At 35.0% G+C, this 20007-nt stretch overlaps 1 protein-coding gene across 1 annotated transcript in view; it reads left to right on the top strand.

Annotated features, from left to right (window-relative positions):
- Nucleotides 1-20007, top strand: part of Sap-r (prosaposin) — a 61292-nt gene that overhangs the window by 11368 nt on the left and 29917 nt on the right. Inside the window, exons 3-7 of the mRNA XM_069842120.1 lie at nt 395-542; nt 4446-4646; nt 10941-11087; nt 13598-13750; nt 16892-17083. Of these exons, the coding sequence (XP_069698221.1) occupies nt 395-542; nt 4446-4646; nt 10941-11087; nt 13598-13750; nt 16892-17083 (841 nt within the window). The remainder of the gene's footprint in view (nt 1-394; nt 543-4445; nt 4647-10940; nt 11088-13597; nt 13751-16891; nt 17084-20007) is intronic.

Below are 20007 nucleotides of genomic sequence, written 5' to 3'. Positions count from 1 at the left end.
ACCACACATACAATAACATAAATACAAACATGGAAATCCTACACATACAACCCAAAGACCAAAAACTCAACACACTAGAACAATATGAAATATACAGACACACTAAAACACACACTAATCAAATTCTCAACACACATATCAATTTCAGAACAAACACACTATTTGACACAACTCTTCATCACACGAACGCACCCATACAACAGGCAGCGAAGTTCGAGATGACGCCGAGATCTAGTAGGCACTGAGGATGGTGTCAAGTAACACCGAAACAGCTGTAAGCCACACATGCTTACATAATTAACACGAGTAAGATCGCCATTTAATCAATTATTTATATTAAAGTGTTAAAAGTAATGTACGAAAGATTCAACATGGATTATGATTTTATACTTAGGAACGCAAAATCATGTGGTGCTGTGAAGCATTGCATCCAGACTGTATGGGAGCATCAGACTCTGCCCCCAGATGAAGACGATGTGTGTAAGATTTGCTTGGAGATGGTAAAAGAAGCTCGGGACCAGCTGGAGAGCAATGAAACCCAGGTAAAGTTACCTCTCTTTCAGAAATAGTACCTATTGTCATGATGCAGCACATGCTATTACTTTGAGACTGAAAGCAGGCGGATTATTGAAGCAACAAAAACAAAATATTATTTAAATTGCAACAGGATACACCCATATTGACTTCAAAGAAACAAAGGGATATTTGAATAAATATATGTTTGCTATTATATTAGAAACAGTAAACCAATTTAGGACAAATTGGTTATAACTAGAGATTGGAAAAATATGTCCTTTATGTGACTTATAAGAGGAAATGGATTTAGATCGTCTTAAAATCTGTACATCAGTAGCTCATCTTGAAAATATCTATGAAAATTATTGGAGTGCGAAAGGACACATGACTTTGTTACCAATCGTCCAACATTAGACTAAAACAACAACAACAACATTATTCCTTAGTATTCATTGCATGCTCTTGCTGAAAATATAAATATCTTTTACACAATTATTCTTATTGTGTGAACGCATTGAACATGTGTGACACAGATTTTCATTTTTCACTACTAGGTAGCCATGCTTCCCACATGACAAAACATGAAGGACAAATCCATTTTTGTGCTTATTTTCAATGTTTTATTGTCGAAAATAATGCAATTTTGTGACTGGTGAATGTATGATTCAGTGATATTCGTAAAAAAAAAAAATCATGTTTAACGCAAAATTTGCGACAAATCGCGATCATAAAGCATGTCTACAAAAATGATTCTCGTTCATACATATAAAAATTTTAACTCTCTGACTCATTTATCAGAAATTCGTGAAAAAATCATTCGCGAAAATCAGGTGACCTTACTTGTGCTATATTGTTTCAATCAGTCTGCTCTCAAAAAAATCTGAAAGTTATAGTCGCAACGTTGTTATTCCCGGCATGACTCCTCCTCTTTGCTTACGTCTTACGAAGTCAAGGCTCTATAAAGTCTAGGTAGGTAATATCGTTCGCCATTTTTGTTCTTTCGTTGTTGAGCTACCACATGAGGGATCTATTTGCCACACCGTTAAACATTATCGTGTCGTAGCTCCTATGATAATAAATCAAACACACTGTAATTCAGCAAATAATTGAGCTGCAAATAATGTCTTCGTATGCTTTCTGCGAACGCCAACGAAAGAGCCAAAATGGCGGGCGATTATATATTAAGTATTTATCAAGCCTTCGTCAGCGAATCACAAGACACACAAGTTTAAATGTAGCCGACCTGCAACGTGATTGGCTGGCGGAATTTAGAGCGACGGGACTATAGAATTTATAAAACAGTTATATTACCGGTTGTTCTGTATTGTTGAGAAACTTGGACTCTTACTTTGAGTGAGGAAGAGAGGTTAAGGTTGTTCGAGAATAAGGTGTGTAGGAAAATATTTGGGGCTGAGAGGGATGAATTTACAGGATAATGGAGAAAGTTACACAACGTAGAAGTGCACGCATTGTATTCTTCACCTGACATAATTAGAAACATTAAATCCAGATGTTTGAGATGGGCAGGACATGTAGCACATATGGGCGAATCCAGATATGCATATAGTGTGTTAGTTCGGAGGCCAGAGGGAAAAAGACTTTTGGGGGGGCTGAGACGTAGATGGGAGGATAATATTAAAATGGATTTGAAGGAGATGGGATATGATGGATAGGGACCGATGGCAAGCTTATGTGAGGATGGCAATGAACCTCCGAGTTCCTTAAAAGCAATAAGTAAGTATATTGTTTCGTTTAGAACAGTAATATTTATGCTATTGAATTAGCCTCAAATTGAAGTCCAAATATTTGGGTCCCACACAGAAATCTGGCATGCCATATCTGTCTGTATGGAGTTTTACTATGCATAATTCCTAATCCAAATTTATTCCTTTTATCAGGTCTTAACACCCTTTAATGTTTATATTGCAAGTATGGAACCCATTGCGTGATAAGGGCCAATATTAATGTGATTACTTGAATGCCAAACTTTTGCATGCTTTCAAAGGTACTGGCTCTAACTTTGATTCTAAGGCATATGAATACGGGTTTCTAACTACACACATAAGTCTTTCAACACCTGACATAGCAATTAGTGTTACCTTGAATATATACTAGTTAATGAATTCCCTTAGCTGTTGTTTGACTTGATTCATTACTAATAGCAAATGTGCCTTCCTTCTCCTTCATCACCATTTTTGTCACTAGCATGTTTTGTATTATTTCGATGTTGTTTTTAAGAAGTAGAGCATTAAAATCTTTATACACAGCATTGTAATATTTAGTCCCTGAGAAATTAATCTGCAAATAGACAGGAAATGTTTTTCTATGCATCTGCTGGAATTCTCACTTTTTTTTTATTTTTAAATTGTCTTAAAGATTATTACTTATATTGGAGATTGGTGCAGTATGAAAAAAAAATTTGCATAAATGTGAAATTTATTTTGTAAAAGTGTGAAATAAATATTTCAATGCTAAAAAATCTTTATCCCTAAACCAATTGAAGCAGACTTACATCATTATTTACAAAAGAAGTCTTTAGAGAGTGTAATAGGATTGTCTATATTATTTAATTTGCCATAATATAAAATACAATGAATCTGCATAAATAAACAGTTTGTCAACATCATCAAATCCTTACTTACGCAAAAACAAGGTAACTCGAGTTTTTATGTTGAAGAGAATAATAAAAATATTTGGTAAAAGTCTTATGTTGGCTGGACTGCTGGACTCAACACTCGTTACAATACAACACAAGTAACTTCTCTATATTTTCTGACAAAAGATTAGGTACAGCTTCAATTGTTTTTTTTTTCTATGAAAAACCCATGTAGTTGCAAAACGAGGAGAAATTAAGTAGACAGCAAAATTGATGCTTGAAATCCATTTAAAACATTAATTTACACATATAAAAGTAGACATGGCAACACTGAAAAGACTTTCAGTGGATTCAAAAGAATGAGCAAAGGTGCAATAGGAACCACTTATTTTCTTTTGGCTTTGACGCTGAAAGGGGATTTGGAGATTTCAGTTGCTCTTAGTAATTTCAGAATGTTGGTGGAATGGGAGGCTTGGGTCTTTCAAGTGTTTCCTGGAGAACATCTCTATTGTCTCATTATATCATCTGGAGGAGAAAAATCTTGCAAAATATGAGGGGGGAGATTTTTATGAAATAAGAAACGTTTACCAAAGCATTATGAAATACTTACTTACTTACTGGCTTTTAAGGAATCTGGAGATTCATTGCCACCCTCACATAAGCCTGCCATTGGTCCCTATCCCGAGCAAGATTAATCCAGTCTCTATCATCATATCCCACCTCCCTCAAATCCATTTTAATATTATCTTCTCATCTAGTCTCGGCCTCCCCAAAGGTCTTTTTCCCTCCGGCCTCCCAACTAACACACTATATCGATTTCTGGATTCGCCCATACGTGCTACAAAAAAAATTGGTGTTAATTGCATTCTACATTGTGAATTGTGAAAATCTTTGTTCCCATACTGCTAGCAGAAATGGTTTAGAATATGAAATTCCATATTTTGCCTGTTTCTACTTATAATGTTACAAGCATAAAATGATGTAGTGGCATACTAAGGAAAAGATTTTTGAATCAGTTAATTTAATATTCATATTAACTAATATAAACTCTTTTATTGTTTGTTTTCCCTATGGCTTAAAGTTTTAAAATATAAACCTTCTGACATTCCAGTATTTTAACTGATAATCTTTACCATCTGTGGTTAAATGTGCTTTGCTTGCTCATGCATATGCATATAGGTGGGTCTGTGATTTATATTTTGTATGAATATTTTGCAAGACAGTCATGTTTTGTTCCAAAAAAAAAATATTCATAATTTTGTAGTATTTGCTATTTTCTGTAATTTAATTTTTACTAAGAAAATTGACGAATTTTATGATTTATTTCTTACAGGAAGAACTCAAAGAAGTGTTCGAAGGTTCTTGCAAGCTGATACCTATATCAATTGTCTCAAAAGAGTGTTGCAAGTTAGCAGATGACTTCGTACCTGAGTTGGTGGAAACATTGGCTTCACAGATGAACCCACAAGTCGTGTGTTCAGTAGCAGGGTTGTGTAATAATGAATGGGTTGATAAGCTGTTAGAAGAGGCTAAGGTATGTAAATTCAGAAACAATGAATGAGGAGCTCTGAAACAAAACCTGTTGGTCTACTTACAATCATAACTGAGTTTGAAACAGATTCAGACTTTCGAAACTGCCCTTCATCAGGCTACAAACTCCATTCGAAGGAAAGTAATTATTGAATTAGAAGCAAATGGAATTTTTAACCTAATGTGGGGTGTTTCTGAGAGTATGAATCCTTTTCAAAGTTAGCTGTGTTTGGAGATGTATTTGACAGGTTTTGTTTTAGAGTTTCTCAAATATATACCATATAATTCTGTTTTCCTGCTGACTTATGTTATGTAGTTATAAAGTTATAATCAAAGCATTTATGTTAATTTTCTGAATATAGCACCATATACAGAGTGAGTCGTAATTGTGTACTAAAAAGTATTGTAGAATCTATATATATAATTTGAACTGGTAATGGAAATTACGGGAAAACGGCTGAACGGATTTTAATAAATGACCTCTCATTTTGAAGCTTGGAACCCAAACTTTTTCGGAAAAATAGTAGTTTTCAGTGAAATGTCAATTTTCCTACATCATTTTCCTTTTTTCCAAAATCCATCTTTCGTCAGTTTTGAGAATTAATTAATTGCATTCACGGCTGACTTGATGTTCGCTTCCTTAAGCAAAGCGAGCATCAAGTCGGCCGTGTTGCATTTCAGAATAAAACAAAAGACACACTACAATAAACAATAGGCTATTACACGAAGGCCATGACCTACAGGATTGCTGACATAGAGTTCAGACGGCTCAGATTCTTTGCCATCATAATGCCAATATGTCGATCTTCATTTGTGCAATTTTTTGATAACGTATAAAAAATAATTTAAAGGTCTTATTCTCTGGTCTGTAGTTTTCCGAGTACAGCTGTGCATTGGATATTAAGAACTACAAAACTTAAGAATGTTTGATGACATTATTACCATTAAAAATGAAATATTATTATAGTTAATGCAACACATAATACTATACTGATATATGAAAGTGAAACCTTTGGGGCTTTATGTAAGTGGACACAGAGAAAGAATATTTTATATTAGATCATCATTTCTATAATTTACTGAGTAACGGCTATATATATATATATATATATATTATATGTTACTGAAAACTATAAAACTTACGTAAGGTAACAATATTGTTATTAAAAATGAAATACTTTACAATTATTAATCAAGTGGTATGGGTCCTTTTCATATATGTGATGGCAGTGTGATATAGATATTTATATGTCTGATTCTCTAACTTTCCTTGGTAATAATTGAGTCATGCTTCCTATTTTAGCTGCGTCTTTAAACTACATCAAAATTAATTTCATATTTCTTTGGTTTAATTGATTAGATTTGTGATCGCTGCCAAGCATATTTTGTTGTAGGGAAAATAGCATGCCATTTCACTTCTTGCTACCGTGATGAGTAAGTTTATTTCTCGCAATCAGCAACAAATGAAACACTGAAACTGCTAACGATTTACGATGGACAATTTTATTTAGGGCGCATATAAGATTCTACAACTCTGACATATCATTCGCCTCATTTTCCACATCTCAGCAATAAATTCCTCACAACAGCCTATATTCACAGAAAATATACGAAATAACATTAATTGTTACACAAATTAATCCAGCAGTATTTGATAGATCAATATTGCCTGGAAGAAGTGAAAAAAATTACAATTCATAAGAAAAGACCAAAAGGTATTACTTATTGATAAAATAAGAGGCCTACAAGATTTTGTAGTCTCTTGATCACCTCAGCAAGATCTCTTAGTGGGAAAAAGTGATTCTGCCCTCTACATTTCAGGGTAGTTCACGAAACATGCAGCAGCTATACCAAGATGCTAAGTCTTTTGTTCAAAGCATGACAAACCTTACATTTTCTTAACTTTCACATACAATCCGCAATGACCCGAAATAGCTATTGCATTACTCCCACATGAGAAACCCACTGATCATCCTGACATTGTTACTAGCGATTTCGCATTGGAACTCAAGAACTGAAGATGGATGGGTTCAAGGAAAAGTATTTGGCAAAAAAAAAAAAAAAAAAAAAAAAACATTCAGAGGGAGTATGTTTCACTATTATGGAAGCAAATAACTATCAAAATGTCTGGTATTCTTCATTGAAAATAAATCTAAACAATTTTTATTTGAACTTTTTATGGACTTAGTTTGCAGCAATTGCTGCACAAGCCACTAGTATTCTATATTCCAATATAAACAAATTTTGTCATATTAACATATAGCCGTGACGGCTTTGTTATTGAGATATGACAACACTGTGGGTCGTTCGAGTTGGCGTTACATCAAAGCTATTCATGCATTAGTCACCTAGACGACACTCTACAATACCAATAAGTACAAGTGAAGAGAGAGAAACGCTACAGTTAGTCAACATGATTAAACATTGGCAACTTCAAGATGAAGCATCTGTGCATTACTGTCGTACGGTGAAACGTCATTTGAATGAACGATATATTCAGGCAGATGGAGTGGACGCAACGGACCTGTTGCATGGCTGACGCGATCACCTAAACTCAGTCCCTGCGAATTCTGGTTGTGGTGTTACATGAAGGGACTAGTTTATTCTCAACGATACGCCATGAGAAAGCATCTGTTGATTGCAAATATAATTTGGGACATTGTTCAAAGAGCAAGACATTCATTTCAGAGGAGGGCGGAATTATGTTGTGAAGTGAGCGGTGCACATTTGGAGCATCTTCTGTGAACTTGCAATGTAAATAACCACGTCATTAAACAACACTCTCAGAAAAGTAACTGTTGTCTTTTTGTAACTGTTTCAATCATTATCTCATAATGAAGCAGGCGCAACCATAAGTTTATATGAAAAAGTATAGAATACTGTACAATACTTTATACTGTTCTCCAACCAGGAGATCAACCGTGAAAGGAATGTGCTTACTATTGCGTCATCTATTGGAGTGAAGTAGATATATAATATTATCGTTATAACGTCAGTTTAAAAACCATGCGCTCTCCTGCATATGTATGGAGAGATTAAAAGACCAGGAGATTAACAGTGATCTAATTTTGTAACTAGGGTAGTATAAGCATGTGTGTGTCAATGTTATTGTTTGTGCTGTGAGAGCTAGCCAATAGAGAAACGAGTACCCACGTGTGTGACCTTATGACATCTTATGACATCAACATTCATTCACAGCATCACCCCCTGCATTTCATTCCAGAAAGACTTTCTCGTGGTTGGAGCACAGTAGTGTACAATTACGAGTCACTCTGTATAGTACTCGAATAATTCTCGCACATTTTTTGTAAGAATTGACAGCTGAAAATTGGGATGCTGGTATTATTAGAGGCAAGGTTGGTAGTAGCAAATACCTTACTATAATAATACCGGACAGCTGTATACTAGCAGCATTGGCATGAGTGCGAAATATCGCGGACCTGATATCTAGCGGAGCGGGATGGAATTATGTCCACATATACAAATATTAACATAGTGGGATTCTGACTGTTGTTTAAAACGTGAGTTACTAATGTGGAGTAATATATGAAACACTTAAGAAATGTTGATTAATATTTAATGTAAAATAATTATCTTATATCAAAGCTGCATATTATAAGAAATATTGCATACTTCATATTACTTTCCGTAATTAATTGTTACATATTTTTTCTTTGACTTAGTGAGACAAAATCAATTCTGATATTAGGAATGAATTTACAATAATGCTTTATATACGCATTGCTGACAACTGCAAAGATAAAATTGATAGTAATCTGATACTTGTAATAATTAGTAAAGGCATGTGGACAACAAAAAAAAAAAACTTAATTTGATAAAAACTTAAAATTTCCGATACATTTTAACTTCTATTCATTTATTAGGTCTAGATAAAAAAGCCAATTTGTATTTTTCTATCAACACAAAGACGAAGGAATTAGGCCTACTAAAGAATGTTGTTGACTCACGTTTTATGATCCCTCAGAAATCGAAAGTACGATTTGGAGCAATTTGTAATGCTGTAATTTTGTAGCATTATTATAAACAGCACATAATATACACCTTGACATTTTAACACAGCACTAATTAATAAAACTATTAACTAGCCCAGCAACAATATACATTGCAGTTGATTACAGCTTGTTTCACGAGTATCACCACACCGGCCACCTAGGTAGCAGCACCAGCGTCGTTTGCACGTAAAATTGCTAGCTGTCCGGTATTATCACAGTCTAGTATATACAGTCGCGAAGCTCAATACGTAGTAAATATGCAAACATTAGATAGTTGCTCACCACTAGGATCGCTAATATCGCTTCATTACAGGCAATGCAAAATAGTATCGTCACAGTCTATTGTTTCTAACACCCTCAAAACTCAAGCTTCGTGACTGTATATAGACTGTGGTATTATTATAGCTGGTACCCCGACCTTGAAGTGATTGTGTGCATTGTGCATGAGTCATGAAGTGGGAAGCGGTAAGTCAGGTGCAGTTCAGGTATTATGAGGTGTTTATAAATGGCTTCAAGATGTTCGCACTATTGAACATACCAGTGGTAATTGCCAGGCATTTTACAGACAAAAAAGCAAATTTTCCCGAAATTGAGAAAAGGTTTTGTGATTGTGTAACCGAAAAGAGACAGTTCAGTTATGCCATTTCAAGTGAAATGTGTCGACTTAAAGTGCTGACTATTCTAGAGAAGTAAATTAATGACAAGACACGCAAATCACCCATTCCACTTGGTTGATCAAAGCCCATGACCATTAACTGGAGCTATTGGAGCAATAGTAACAATAACAGGTATAATTAAATGATTTCACCAATATAATCAAGAATTATTAATAATCGGTATAACTATTATATTATTAACAATAATTCAATGATGACGAGATATTGTACGCTATTGTTAAGGAACTTGAAGTTACAAGATTCAAGGCCAGCCTCAGATAGCTCATGCAAGCATTTAAATTGCAATGGATTTTGCTTCTGCAGAAAAATCAGCATCGTGCAAAGGCTACGTGGTGATTACAAGGAAAAGGTGATTAATTTTCACAGATACGTGCTTGGTTTGCATCAGAAAAATTCGTATATTCTGTCGCAAATTGGTAATGCTGATCAGATCTCAGTGTATTTTGAAATGCTGTTCGACTATACTACAGTTAACAAAATGACGGAAACTAGCGTTCTAATTAGAACAGGAGGTTGTGAAAAACAAAGATGCAGAGTCATGTTTTGTGTAACTGCAGATGGAAGGAAGTTTTCTCCATATGTGATTTTTTTAAACGAAAGACAGTCCCAAAAATTGATGTCCCAGTCATTATTGTGAGAGCACAGCTTTAAGGTTGGAAGGACAATGACCTTGTACTGGACTGTGTTACGAGAGTTTGGCAATTGTCTGCTAAACTTGTGCATTAATCGCTCATTTAAAGAAAGTGATGGTGAAACAGATGGATGGCAGAAGAACACGAGTACACTCAGAGTGGTAAAATCAAGCAACTGGAAATAGAGCAAATCTGCAGGTGTATAAAAAAATTCCTGGGATTCGATTGAACTTCTGTTGGTGAGGAAGAGCTTCAAAAAGTGTGATATTTCTAATTCATTGGATGGAACAGAAGACGGTATGCTGTGTAGCCAGATGGCGATGATAATGATTGCAATGCCAACAACTCTTATGCAAGTGACGATAAAAGTGGTGATAAATAAGTTACTGGTAAGTTATTGATGTGTCAGTGTTTTACTCTTCTTACTTACTTTTATTGTAATAAAACTGAGGAAAAAAATTCCTTTCATGAAATTTAGGTGTGGGGAATATTCGAGTATATACGGTATATATGTAAACATTTTTTTAGTATATATACATCTTGATTACACAACTTTTAACACTGTATTGTCCACACCTGTGGAGTAACGGTCAGTGAATTTGGCCACGAAACCAGGTGGCCCAGGTTTGAGTCCCGGTCGGGGCAAGTTACCTGGTTGAGGTTTTTTCCAGGGTTTTCCTTCAACCCAACATGAGCAAATGCTGGGTAACTTTCGGTGCTGGACCCTGGACTCATTTCACTGGCATTATCACCATCTCATTCAGACGCTAAATAACCGAAGATGTTGATAAAGCGTCGTAAAATAACTACTAAAAAATACACTATCACTTCCAAATATGTATTTTTAGTGTTAAAGTTGATATTTGTTATTATTATTGTTATTGTATCTCCAATGGGGGTTAGCCCTATTTTACATATAGTTGATATTTGTTAATAAGCATATTTTATTTTTGATTGTGATTTTGTCATTTTTCAGAACGGGAAAGATGTGGTCAAACCAGCACCATCAATAGAGTCTACAAATTCTGTAAATGACTGCTCTGGATGCAGAATTGTAATTGACGCACTTGACAATAGAATGCAAACTATGCCAAGAGATGAAATTCTTAACAATATGCTAGAGGTAAGAAATTGTATATTTTAGCATTTATAAATTCCTCATATACAGAAACAGGATTTCTGGACACTTAAAATATATCTTAAAAAGTCTTGTGCAATCAGAATTTTATTACAGAAAATTTAATTTATACATATGAAGTGGCACCTTAGTGTTCTTCCTATTGGCGCAATTACTCTACTGGGTGTTCATTTCAAAGGTGTCATGACGTCACTATTGTTGGGTCACCGATTTGAAGCGAGTTTCAGCTTATATGTTAGAGAAGTTGCCTATTATTTAAGGCGTTCTTCAATCTGAACTTGAGAACGTGTACGGTATAACTTGAACGTCGTAGCAACAGATGGCGGTCTGTACGGTCTGTGTGCTACCATAACCTCTTTCGAACTGTGTTTTGCGCTGGCAAATCGTACGCAGGGTATTTGTTATCATCGGTTGCGTACGGTAACATTCCACAACACAAATCAAATGCTCCGTGTCCATGTTGACCGTCGAAGTTAGTAATGTCAACAAATACGTAAGTAATCGTCTTACCCCTCTCCCCATATCCCGACAGTATGTATTTCCAAACAGTTCACATTCCTGCCACTACCGGCGTTATCGTACGTATCGGTATGTACTCTTCAGAATGAACGCCGTACTTGCTAGGCAACTTTTCTGCCTCTTAGGTTATGCAACTCTGCGGAAGTGTAGGAAGATTGAATTCTCTAGGCTCATCGGCTAGCCACATGACGGCATACAGCGAGCAATGACACATTTTAAACTGAACACCCAGTATAGTTGATCATATTGTAGTGAAGGTATTTAGGTATAGGAAGCAAGTAAATAAACATTTTGAATTATTATTACATTTTATTTTATCCTTCAAAATTTCAGCTACATACGGATTAATCTTAATGCCATACTTAGACCTTGGTGCCAACTCTATAGATTTCTACAGTTAGATCTATATGCTCACTCTTGGCATTATCCCTTGAGAAGATGAAATTGTGTGGTAATTTCCAGTTGCTTTCTAAATCAACGAAAATAATAATGGTTGTGAATTATGGAGAAATAGTTGAATAACGCAGGAGCAAACAAAACACAATCTTTGTTCACCATGATGTAGTAGCCATTGGAATGAGATGTACCTCATTAATAACTTTCATAATAGTCTTCATAATAATCGTTAATTTACTGGTACTCATAATCAGTAAGTGAACTGTGGCATACAAAACTAAGAAAAATTGTTTGAATGTAGACAACACACAACATTTATTAGGTAAAAGAGGGAAAAAGATAAGTACAAGGGAACTTATAGCTTAAATTCTTATATTTAGAACTTTTGATCGGTTCATTACATATTAAACTCGTCAATATATCCATCATCATTAGAATTATTTATTAGGTGAAGTTAAGGCCATTAGGCCTTCTCTTCCACTTCACTATAAATGAACCTGAGGTACAAAGTAATTCGTACAATATAATAAATTATTACATTCAGTGGTAGTATTAGATACAAGGCATGTTTTTAAAGTAAGTTCCAAAAGGGTGTAGTAAGTAAACGGGAAGATATTTACAAACCATTTTTGTTGCATTGTATTCCCCATACTTCAATTACTTCTCAACATAATCTCCACCATTATTGAGGCATTTATCGAGTCGTGGCACAAGTCTTTCTAGCCCCTCATTGTAGAATTCGCCCGCCTGCAATGCGAACCACTCCCGCACTGCTGTTTTCACTTCATCGTCGCCATCAAAACGTTGATCACCGAGGAACTTCTTGAGGTGCAGGAAGAGATGAAAGTCACTCGGACCAAATCCGGGCCGTAGGGGGGATGGTCAATTTGTTCCCAGCCAAATTTCGAGATGAGATTTTGGGTGTCGTCGCCATCAAAACGTTGACCACTGAGGAACTTCTTGAGGTGCAGGAAGAGATGAAAGTCACTCGGAGCCAAATCCAGGCTGTAGGGGGGGATGGTCAATTTGTTCCTGTCCTCATGAATTTTTTCATCGACAGCACGCACCAAATCGTCATTGATCAAAGATGTCCGACCGGTACGCTGCTCGTCATGCACAGAGACGCGGCCCTTGTTGAACTTCCTAACCCATCTTCTGACCACTCCATCACTAATGGCAACATCACCATACACCTCACAAAGTTGACGATGAATGTCAGCTGGTTTGATGTTTCTTGCATTCAAGAAACGGATAACAGACCGCATCTCAGAGTCGGCGGGGTGCTCTATCACTTTAAACATTTCAACTGATCACAGCTAACCACACACAAGGACTGAAGCTCTGAAACTGCATGCACAGCTTGCCTGAGGACTGAAGAAGAAAACACGCAGGCGCAAAATAACGATTGCAGCGATGCGACGGCTATAATTGAAAACGTAACTTTAAGAACATGCCTCGTATATGATACATGGCACAGATGTTAGTAATAATATGACATAGTTTACAATTTGAAAACATAGACTACTCGTAATGTATAATGTACAGTCATGATCATAGTTGAGTGATTTAATCTTTTACAGGCTTGTGGACATACTGGCAGTCTCTCCGATGGTTGTGCAGCTGTAGTTATCACCTATTTCAATGACATTTTCAAGTTCCTGCAGAGGAATTTCAAATCTGATGGTGTGTGTCACATAGCAGGTGTTTGTTCAGGAAACTTCCATATTCATAGAGTAAGTATTACTTTCGTAAACAGAATGCCTCGATCTAGAATTCCACGCCAAATGTTGAATTATCATCCTGTGGGTAAGAGATTCTTGGGCAAACCACAATTCCAAGTCACACAGTGTTGTGTGTCAGCCCACGCGAGTTGTGTGGATATAAAGGGAAAAGTGAGACGGTGTCGGGTGAAGTTCCTGGGTAGCTCAGTTGGTAGAGCTATGGTACTTTCAATTAGAGGTCCTGGGACTGATACCCGGCCCCAGAACAATTTTTCCTTGAAATTATTAAAATATACAAATGATCAATATTTACATTTTGCACAGTATATATAAATAATTCGTTTATCAAAACCTATCCCGTTGCAGTGAACGAAAACATGTATTCTGAGGTTATGAAATGCAAATCTTTTACGAACATCACATAAAATTTGTTTAAACTAAGAGAATGTTCTTTCTACGTCATATGACGTTACAGGGGCATATTTATAATACATTACATCATTATTATTTAATGACCCCATGCATACCTGCTTGCAATTCTACCTTGCTTATGAATCCACGTGACGTAATAGATGTAGCTACCAGAAGAAGCTACTCGATCTGCTGTACATTTGGGAACGAACATGCCACATGTCATGGAATTTCTCTTCAGTTAGATCGCGATTTTTGCGCCTTCTTTTAATTTAAAAAATGAGCCAATTTTCCTCACTTTTTTTCCATAAAATCCTGGATTTTTTCATTATATGGTTGTTAAATATCAGGATATTTACGTAGAAATATAGCATCACACTTGTACGATTTCTTCATAATATACATATCACTAATGAAGATTCACTATTCTCATATGTGCATTACTTGTATTTGTATTTCTGATGGTGTGAAAGAGTACGGCTATTGGCCTTAACTCCACTAGAACCGAATAAAATAAATAAAATAAAAAGTAAAATTCAGTAAACGAATTTTAGCAATACTTGTTTTATTAGCGATATCTTAACAATAAAGTACCGGTATTTTTGAGTAATATTTTCGTAATTTCAATTTCTTCTCCCCTTCCCCCCTTTTTTCTTTTTTGGACGACACATTTCGTTTTGCCATTTTGTCAATAAATGAATGCAATCTTGTATTAAAATCTATATAAATTATTTTAGTTTATTTATTTGTTGGTTGGTTTGTTTATCCGTTTATTTATTTACTTATGTACTTATTTATTTATTTTAATAAAAACTGGAAATGATGTTGAAAATGATGCATATACTACTCTTATTGTGTTTAATATTTTAAGCCAGTATTATAAAACTTGTATTTACATCGTTTTAAAATAATGCCATAAAATTTACAATATTAATTTTAAAACGAATTTTCCTTAAATAATATAACCACTTTCACTGTCTCTAACCATGACTTTTACTAGCTTTTCTCACCAGATAGACTGTACAGATCTTTTTTACATGCTCTGATCTTTTTTTTTTATTTATCTAAATCGAATATCTAATTTATTGTACACCCCTGACACTTCTACCCTTTTCTTGGTTTATATGATGTGTAATGGCTAATTTTTATGTTTCTTATTATCTGCAATTAAAAATACAGTAAATCCCCGATAAGACGCTGTTCAAGGGACTGCGTGTAAACCGTGTATTAACCGGGACCGCATATTAGGCGGGTATACTAATTTTGACTTATATAAGGTATCTATTAGAATTTTTCTTCATTGAAATACATGATTCATAAAAGGTAATATAGTATTACTCCATTATATACTTACTGTACTGTACGTCAAAGACATTTACAATATGTACTGTACTTAATTCTTTCGGAAAAAAAGTCATTTATAGTTGTTTGCCGTGTGCGTGTTTTCCAAGTCCTCATGATTACCACGCTTCAGTTTCCTGCGGTTATATCCTCCCGACGACGTCGCAACTGTAGTGATTGAGTCGCGATTTTTTAATGTTGTCCTTAATGTCGATGATGGGATTCCTAATGAATCAGAGAGTTGTTTCTGAGTAAGAGTACTGTTCTCTTCGTACTTTCGTAAGATTTCCAATTTTTCCGACACAGAAAGCACTTTTTGTTTGACACTCATTGTCATTGTAATCACATTCACAGACACTTCAATACACTAAAGGACAACAAACTGCCCAGCAAAAATTTCCAGAATTATATTACGGCTGAGTGAGGAATGCTGTTTGAAAGAGAGGGTGAGGTATTGTAACTGTATGTAGGCTTTAAGCGCACAGGTAAAGAGTCGAATAAGAGAGCGTAACAAGAGGGTGGGGTATACTAAGGTATGAAGTATGAAGGTTTAAATGTGCAGGTAAAGGGTCGAATACCAATACTTTTCAGGTTAATGGCACCAGTGAGTTCAGTCACCAAGATGTTTCATTGCTGTTGCAGAACATTGCTGAAAGTTACATCGAAAATATTCCACAAAAACAGTGTATTATGCAGGACTTGAGCGCAATAGACAGGGTATTTTATAAAGGCATTATATATGATACGTGCAAGGATCGGACAAAAAAAGCATATTGCACTGGATAGCATAATAAGCAGGCGCGTATTATCGAGGTTTTACTGTATACAGACATTAAATTCCATATTTAACACCTGTGTAAACGTCTTTTTTTTCTTTGCTGCAGGAACTGTAATGTCATACATTTTGTCCTACAATAATCTGAAATTCTTATGTGATTGTTTAATAGGGGATAAAAAGTTCTACATATGAGATAAAAAGGTATTAATAGGGGACAAAAAGTTCTACATATGAGATAAAAAGGTAAAGGTAAGGTATCCCCGTAACATGCCATGAAGGCACGTGGGGGGCATGGAGGTAGAGCCCCATGCTTTCCATGACCTCGGCACTAGAATGAGGTGGTGTGGTCGGCACCACGCTCTGACTGCCTTTTACCCCCGGGAAAGACCCGGTACTCAATTTTATAGGAGGCTGAGTGAACCTCGGGGCCGTTCTGAAAGTTTGGCAACGAGAAAAAATCCTGTCACCACCTGGGATCGAACCCCGGACCTTTCAGTCCATAGCCAGCTGCTCTACCAACTGAGCTACCCGGCCGCCCTTCTACATATGAGACCTTTCACAAATTTTCTTTCATGTCGTATAGTATATAGTACACATATTCATAGTGGTGTCCTTTCTTACAGCCTTTGCAGAACATTGAAGTGATCCATGAGTCAGATGTTGGAGTGGTGAAACCCAAAGATGACGTACCCTGTGAGCTTTGTGAGCAGCTTGTCATTCATCTGCGAGACATTCTTGTTGCAAACACCACAGAGCAGGAGTTCGAACAAGTTCTTAAAGGCTTATGCAAGCAGACTGGCTCTTTCAAGGATGAAGTAAGTTTCACTAGTTTTATGACATTCCTTACTTCATGTTTTCTTTAAACTTCAAGATGTATAGCTCACACTGTATAGTATACATGAAGTATTTAACCAAGAAATTGAGATTTGCTTGAAATGACATTTTTTACATTTGATTTCTTTATATAAATTCTTAAGCATATTCTGTTTGTATAGGATTTGCAGAAATTCTATATCTCTCTTATACCGAATTTTGCACACCTCTACTCCCTCTTACTTATCTGTCCGATTCCACAGTCTTTCTCAGTATCATAACTTAAATACTCGATCACAATATGATAACACGCTAGAAATACCACTGCACACATCATCTCTTTATTCTTCATCTTTCACTGTTGCTACTTCTCGTCACTGGAATTCTCTGCCGCCTGAAGTCAAGGGCTGCCGAACTTTAACTTTAATTTCCTTTAAATGTAAATGAGAAAAATATCTTATGATGAGTTGCCAGACCTAACGCGTTGTAAATATTTAATGGAATGTGTTCCACTGTATTTATTTTTATTATAATTTTTTTTTGTTTCTTATTTTTATTATCTAAATCGTGTTTATTTATCACTTAACGCCAATATGTATCCCACTGTGTTGTGGTTTTTTTTTTTTATTAATCTATTTTTTGTGTACATTTTATTCAATTGTCGGTTTCTGGTTTAATTATGTAAATCATACTTAATTGTAATCTAATACTAATATCTATACTAATGTGTTTATTTTTATTTTTACTGTGTACATTTTTTTTTTTTTATATTGAATTATCGGTTTCTGTTTTTATGTGATTCGTATTTGATTCTAACAACATTAATATGTATTTCACTATGTTTATTTTTATTTTATGAGGTAAATTTTATGTAACTACCTCTTTTGATCTCATTATGTACCTAAATTGTATCAGTATGTAATTACTTAATTCCGATCCAGTTTTATGTTCAACTGTGTAAGCAAGTTTTAATCCTGGTTGAGTGTAAGAGAAGGCCTTACGGCCTTAACTCTGCCAGTATAAATAAAGCTATTATTATTATTATTATTATTATTATTATTATATCAGTTTATACTTAACGATTTTTCACTAATATGTAGTTTTATGTAGGGGAAGGGGAAAACTCACAGAGAAAACTATCAGAAAGAAAATATTTGCGGAATTCAAGGTAGTTTCTTTCATTTTATTTTTATTTTTGCGTTATAGAAAATTCTAACAATAAGAGAAAAAGTTATGATAAGTGTAATATCTTTTTTATTTGTAGTGTTTTTAGGCTTTCACAGTGAATGTGATGAGAAGTAGACTTTTGGGTTTCCTCAGTGTCTTGGAACTTAACAATTCCAACATCGAAAGTGTTAAGTTCCGGGACACAGTGAAATATCCAAACATCTTATTTCTGATCCCTTTGTTTACTTAGCAATGTGATTATTTGAAGGAAAAAAAAAAAAGTAAATGCAAAATTAATTTTTCTATGATTGGTAAGTTTTAAATATCAAGTGGGCCACCGACATGGTCTAAATCAGTGACAAGCGCTTGTAATCAAAAACTGTGCTCAGAGGTGAATGTCGTGTCATCTTTCAGCAAATCCTTGAACTTTATTCGCTATCACAAATTTTAAAAATTTCGTCGATATTGAATGGTTGTGAAATTGATAAAACTAATACATTATTCGATGAGAGTAATGGAACGGAGAAAAATTCTCTCCGCCGCTGGGATTTGAGCACGTAGAGCTGAAAACCCAGGTTCAAATCCCGGCGCCAGAGAGAATTTTTCTCCGTTCCGTTACTCTTTCATCGTATGATGACGCAGAATATCACCATGGAAATATCATATGTACTTCGGTACATTAAAATAATATATATAATACATTATTGTCTCAGTATAATGGACTTCAGTTTTGCGTTCATTTTTTAAATCCCCACTAAAATTGCATACATTGTAATGCAAAGATATTTCATTTTTACGTTACTATGTACCATGTGTATTTGGCTTTATTTATTTTTTTTTTATGCCTGAAAAGTTGATATTGTGTGTAAACTACAGTATCTTGCGAGCATATGATCTTTGTTCTACATTGTTTCTAGTAAGAATGATGGAGTTTCAAGTCATTGAGTGAACTACTTCAACAGTTTGTAAAAGATAAATTCTTAGAGAAACAAACCAAACTAAAGTTAAGAACTTCATCAAATGTTGTTGATTGTACTGTGTACCATGTATATATTTGTTTTAGATAATAACAGTTTTTTTAACCTAAATAATTTCTTTGTGTTATAATTTTAACTGGGCAATATGTATACCACATTTCATCGTGTAATTGTCGCCATCGTATAATGATAGCACTCTTATTTTTAGACAAACTGATCAGGACTTAAAAAATTTCACCACCAAATCGTCTCATGGATATTTCAGTTTATCATGATCAAGGATTATTTCAAAATAACGTGCATCCACTGCAATACAAAGTACTTTTACGCTCAAGGTGGAATGTGCGAGAAACAATAGTGGCTACTGACGAAAGTGAATTGAATGGAGGTGCGAGATGTTAGTACCGAGATAATAACCATAACTGCTTACAGTTATGTACAATTATTGGTCCTGAGTGTTAGTTGTTTGAGTGTTCAAATACTGGTACTTTTTTTAGGCATAGACCAATCATCTTTCCACGAACTGGTCCAGTTCATTCATTCATTCATTTATTTTATTCCATAGATCTTACATGAGCAATGAAGCTTTAAAATGTGGAACAAGTCAAAATTTTACAATATTACAATTACAATTTTTACAAATTTTTACAGTTTTACAATTTAGTAATTTTCTACAATTTTTTACAATATTTTGGCAAGATGTAGTGAGATGGGGTGAGGTCCGAGGATTCGCCAAAATATTACCCGGCATTTGCCTTTTGGTTTTTGGTTGGGGAAAACCT

Source organism: Periplaneta americana, chromosome 12 (genome assembly GCF_040183065.1).
Source record: "Periplaneta americana isolate PAMFEO1 chromosome 12, P.americana_PAMFEO1_priV1, whole genome shotgun sequence".
Classification (NCBI taxonomy): Eukaryota; Metazoa; Arthropoda; class Insecta; order Blattodea; family Blattidae; genus Periplaneta; species Periplaneta americana.
The sequence above is the reverse complement of the archived record's forward strand: the minus strand, read 5'-3'. Positions and strand labels throughout refer to the sequence as shown.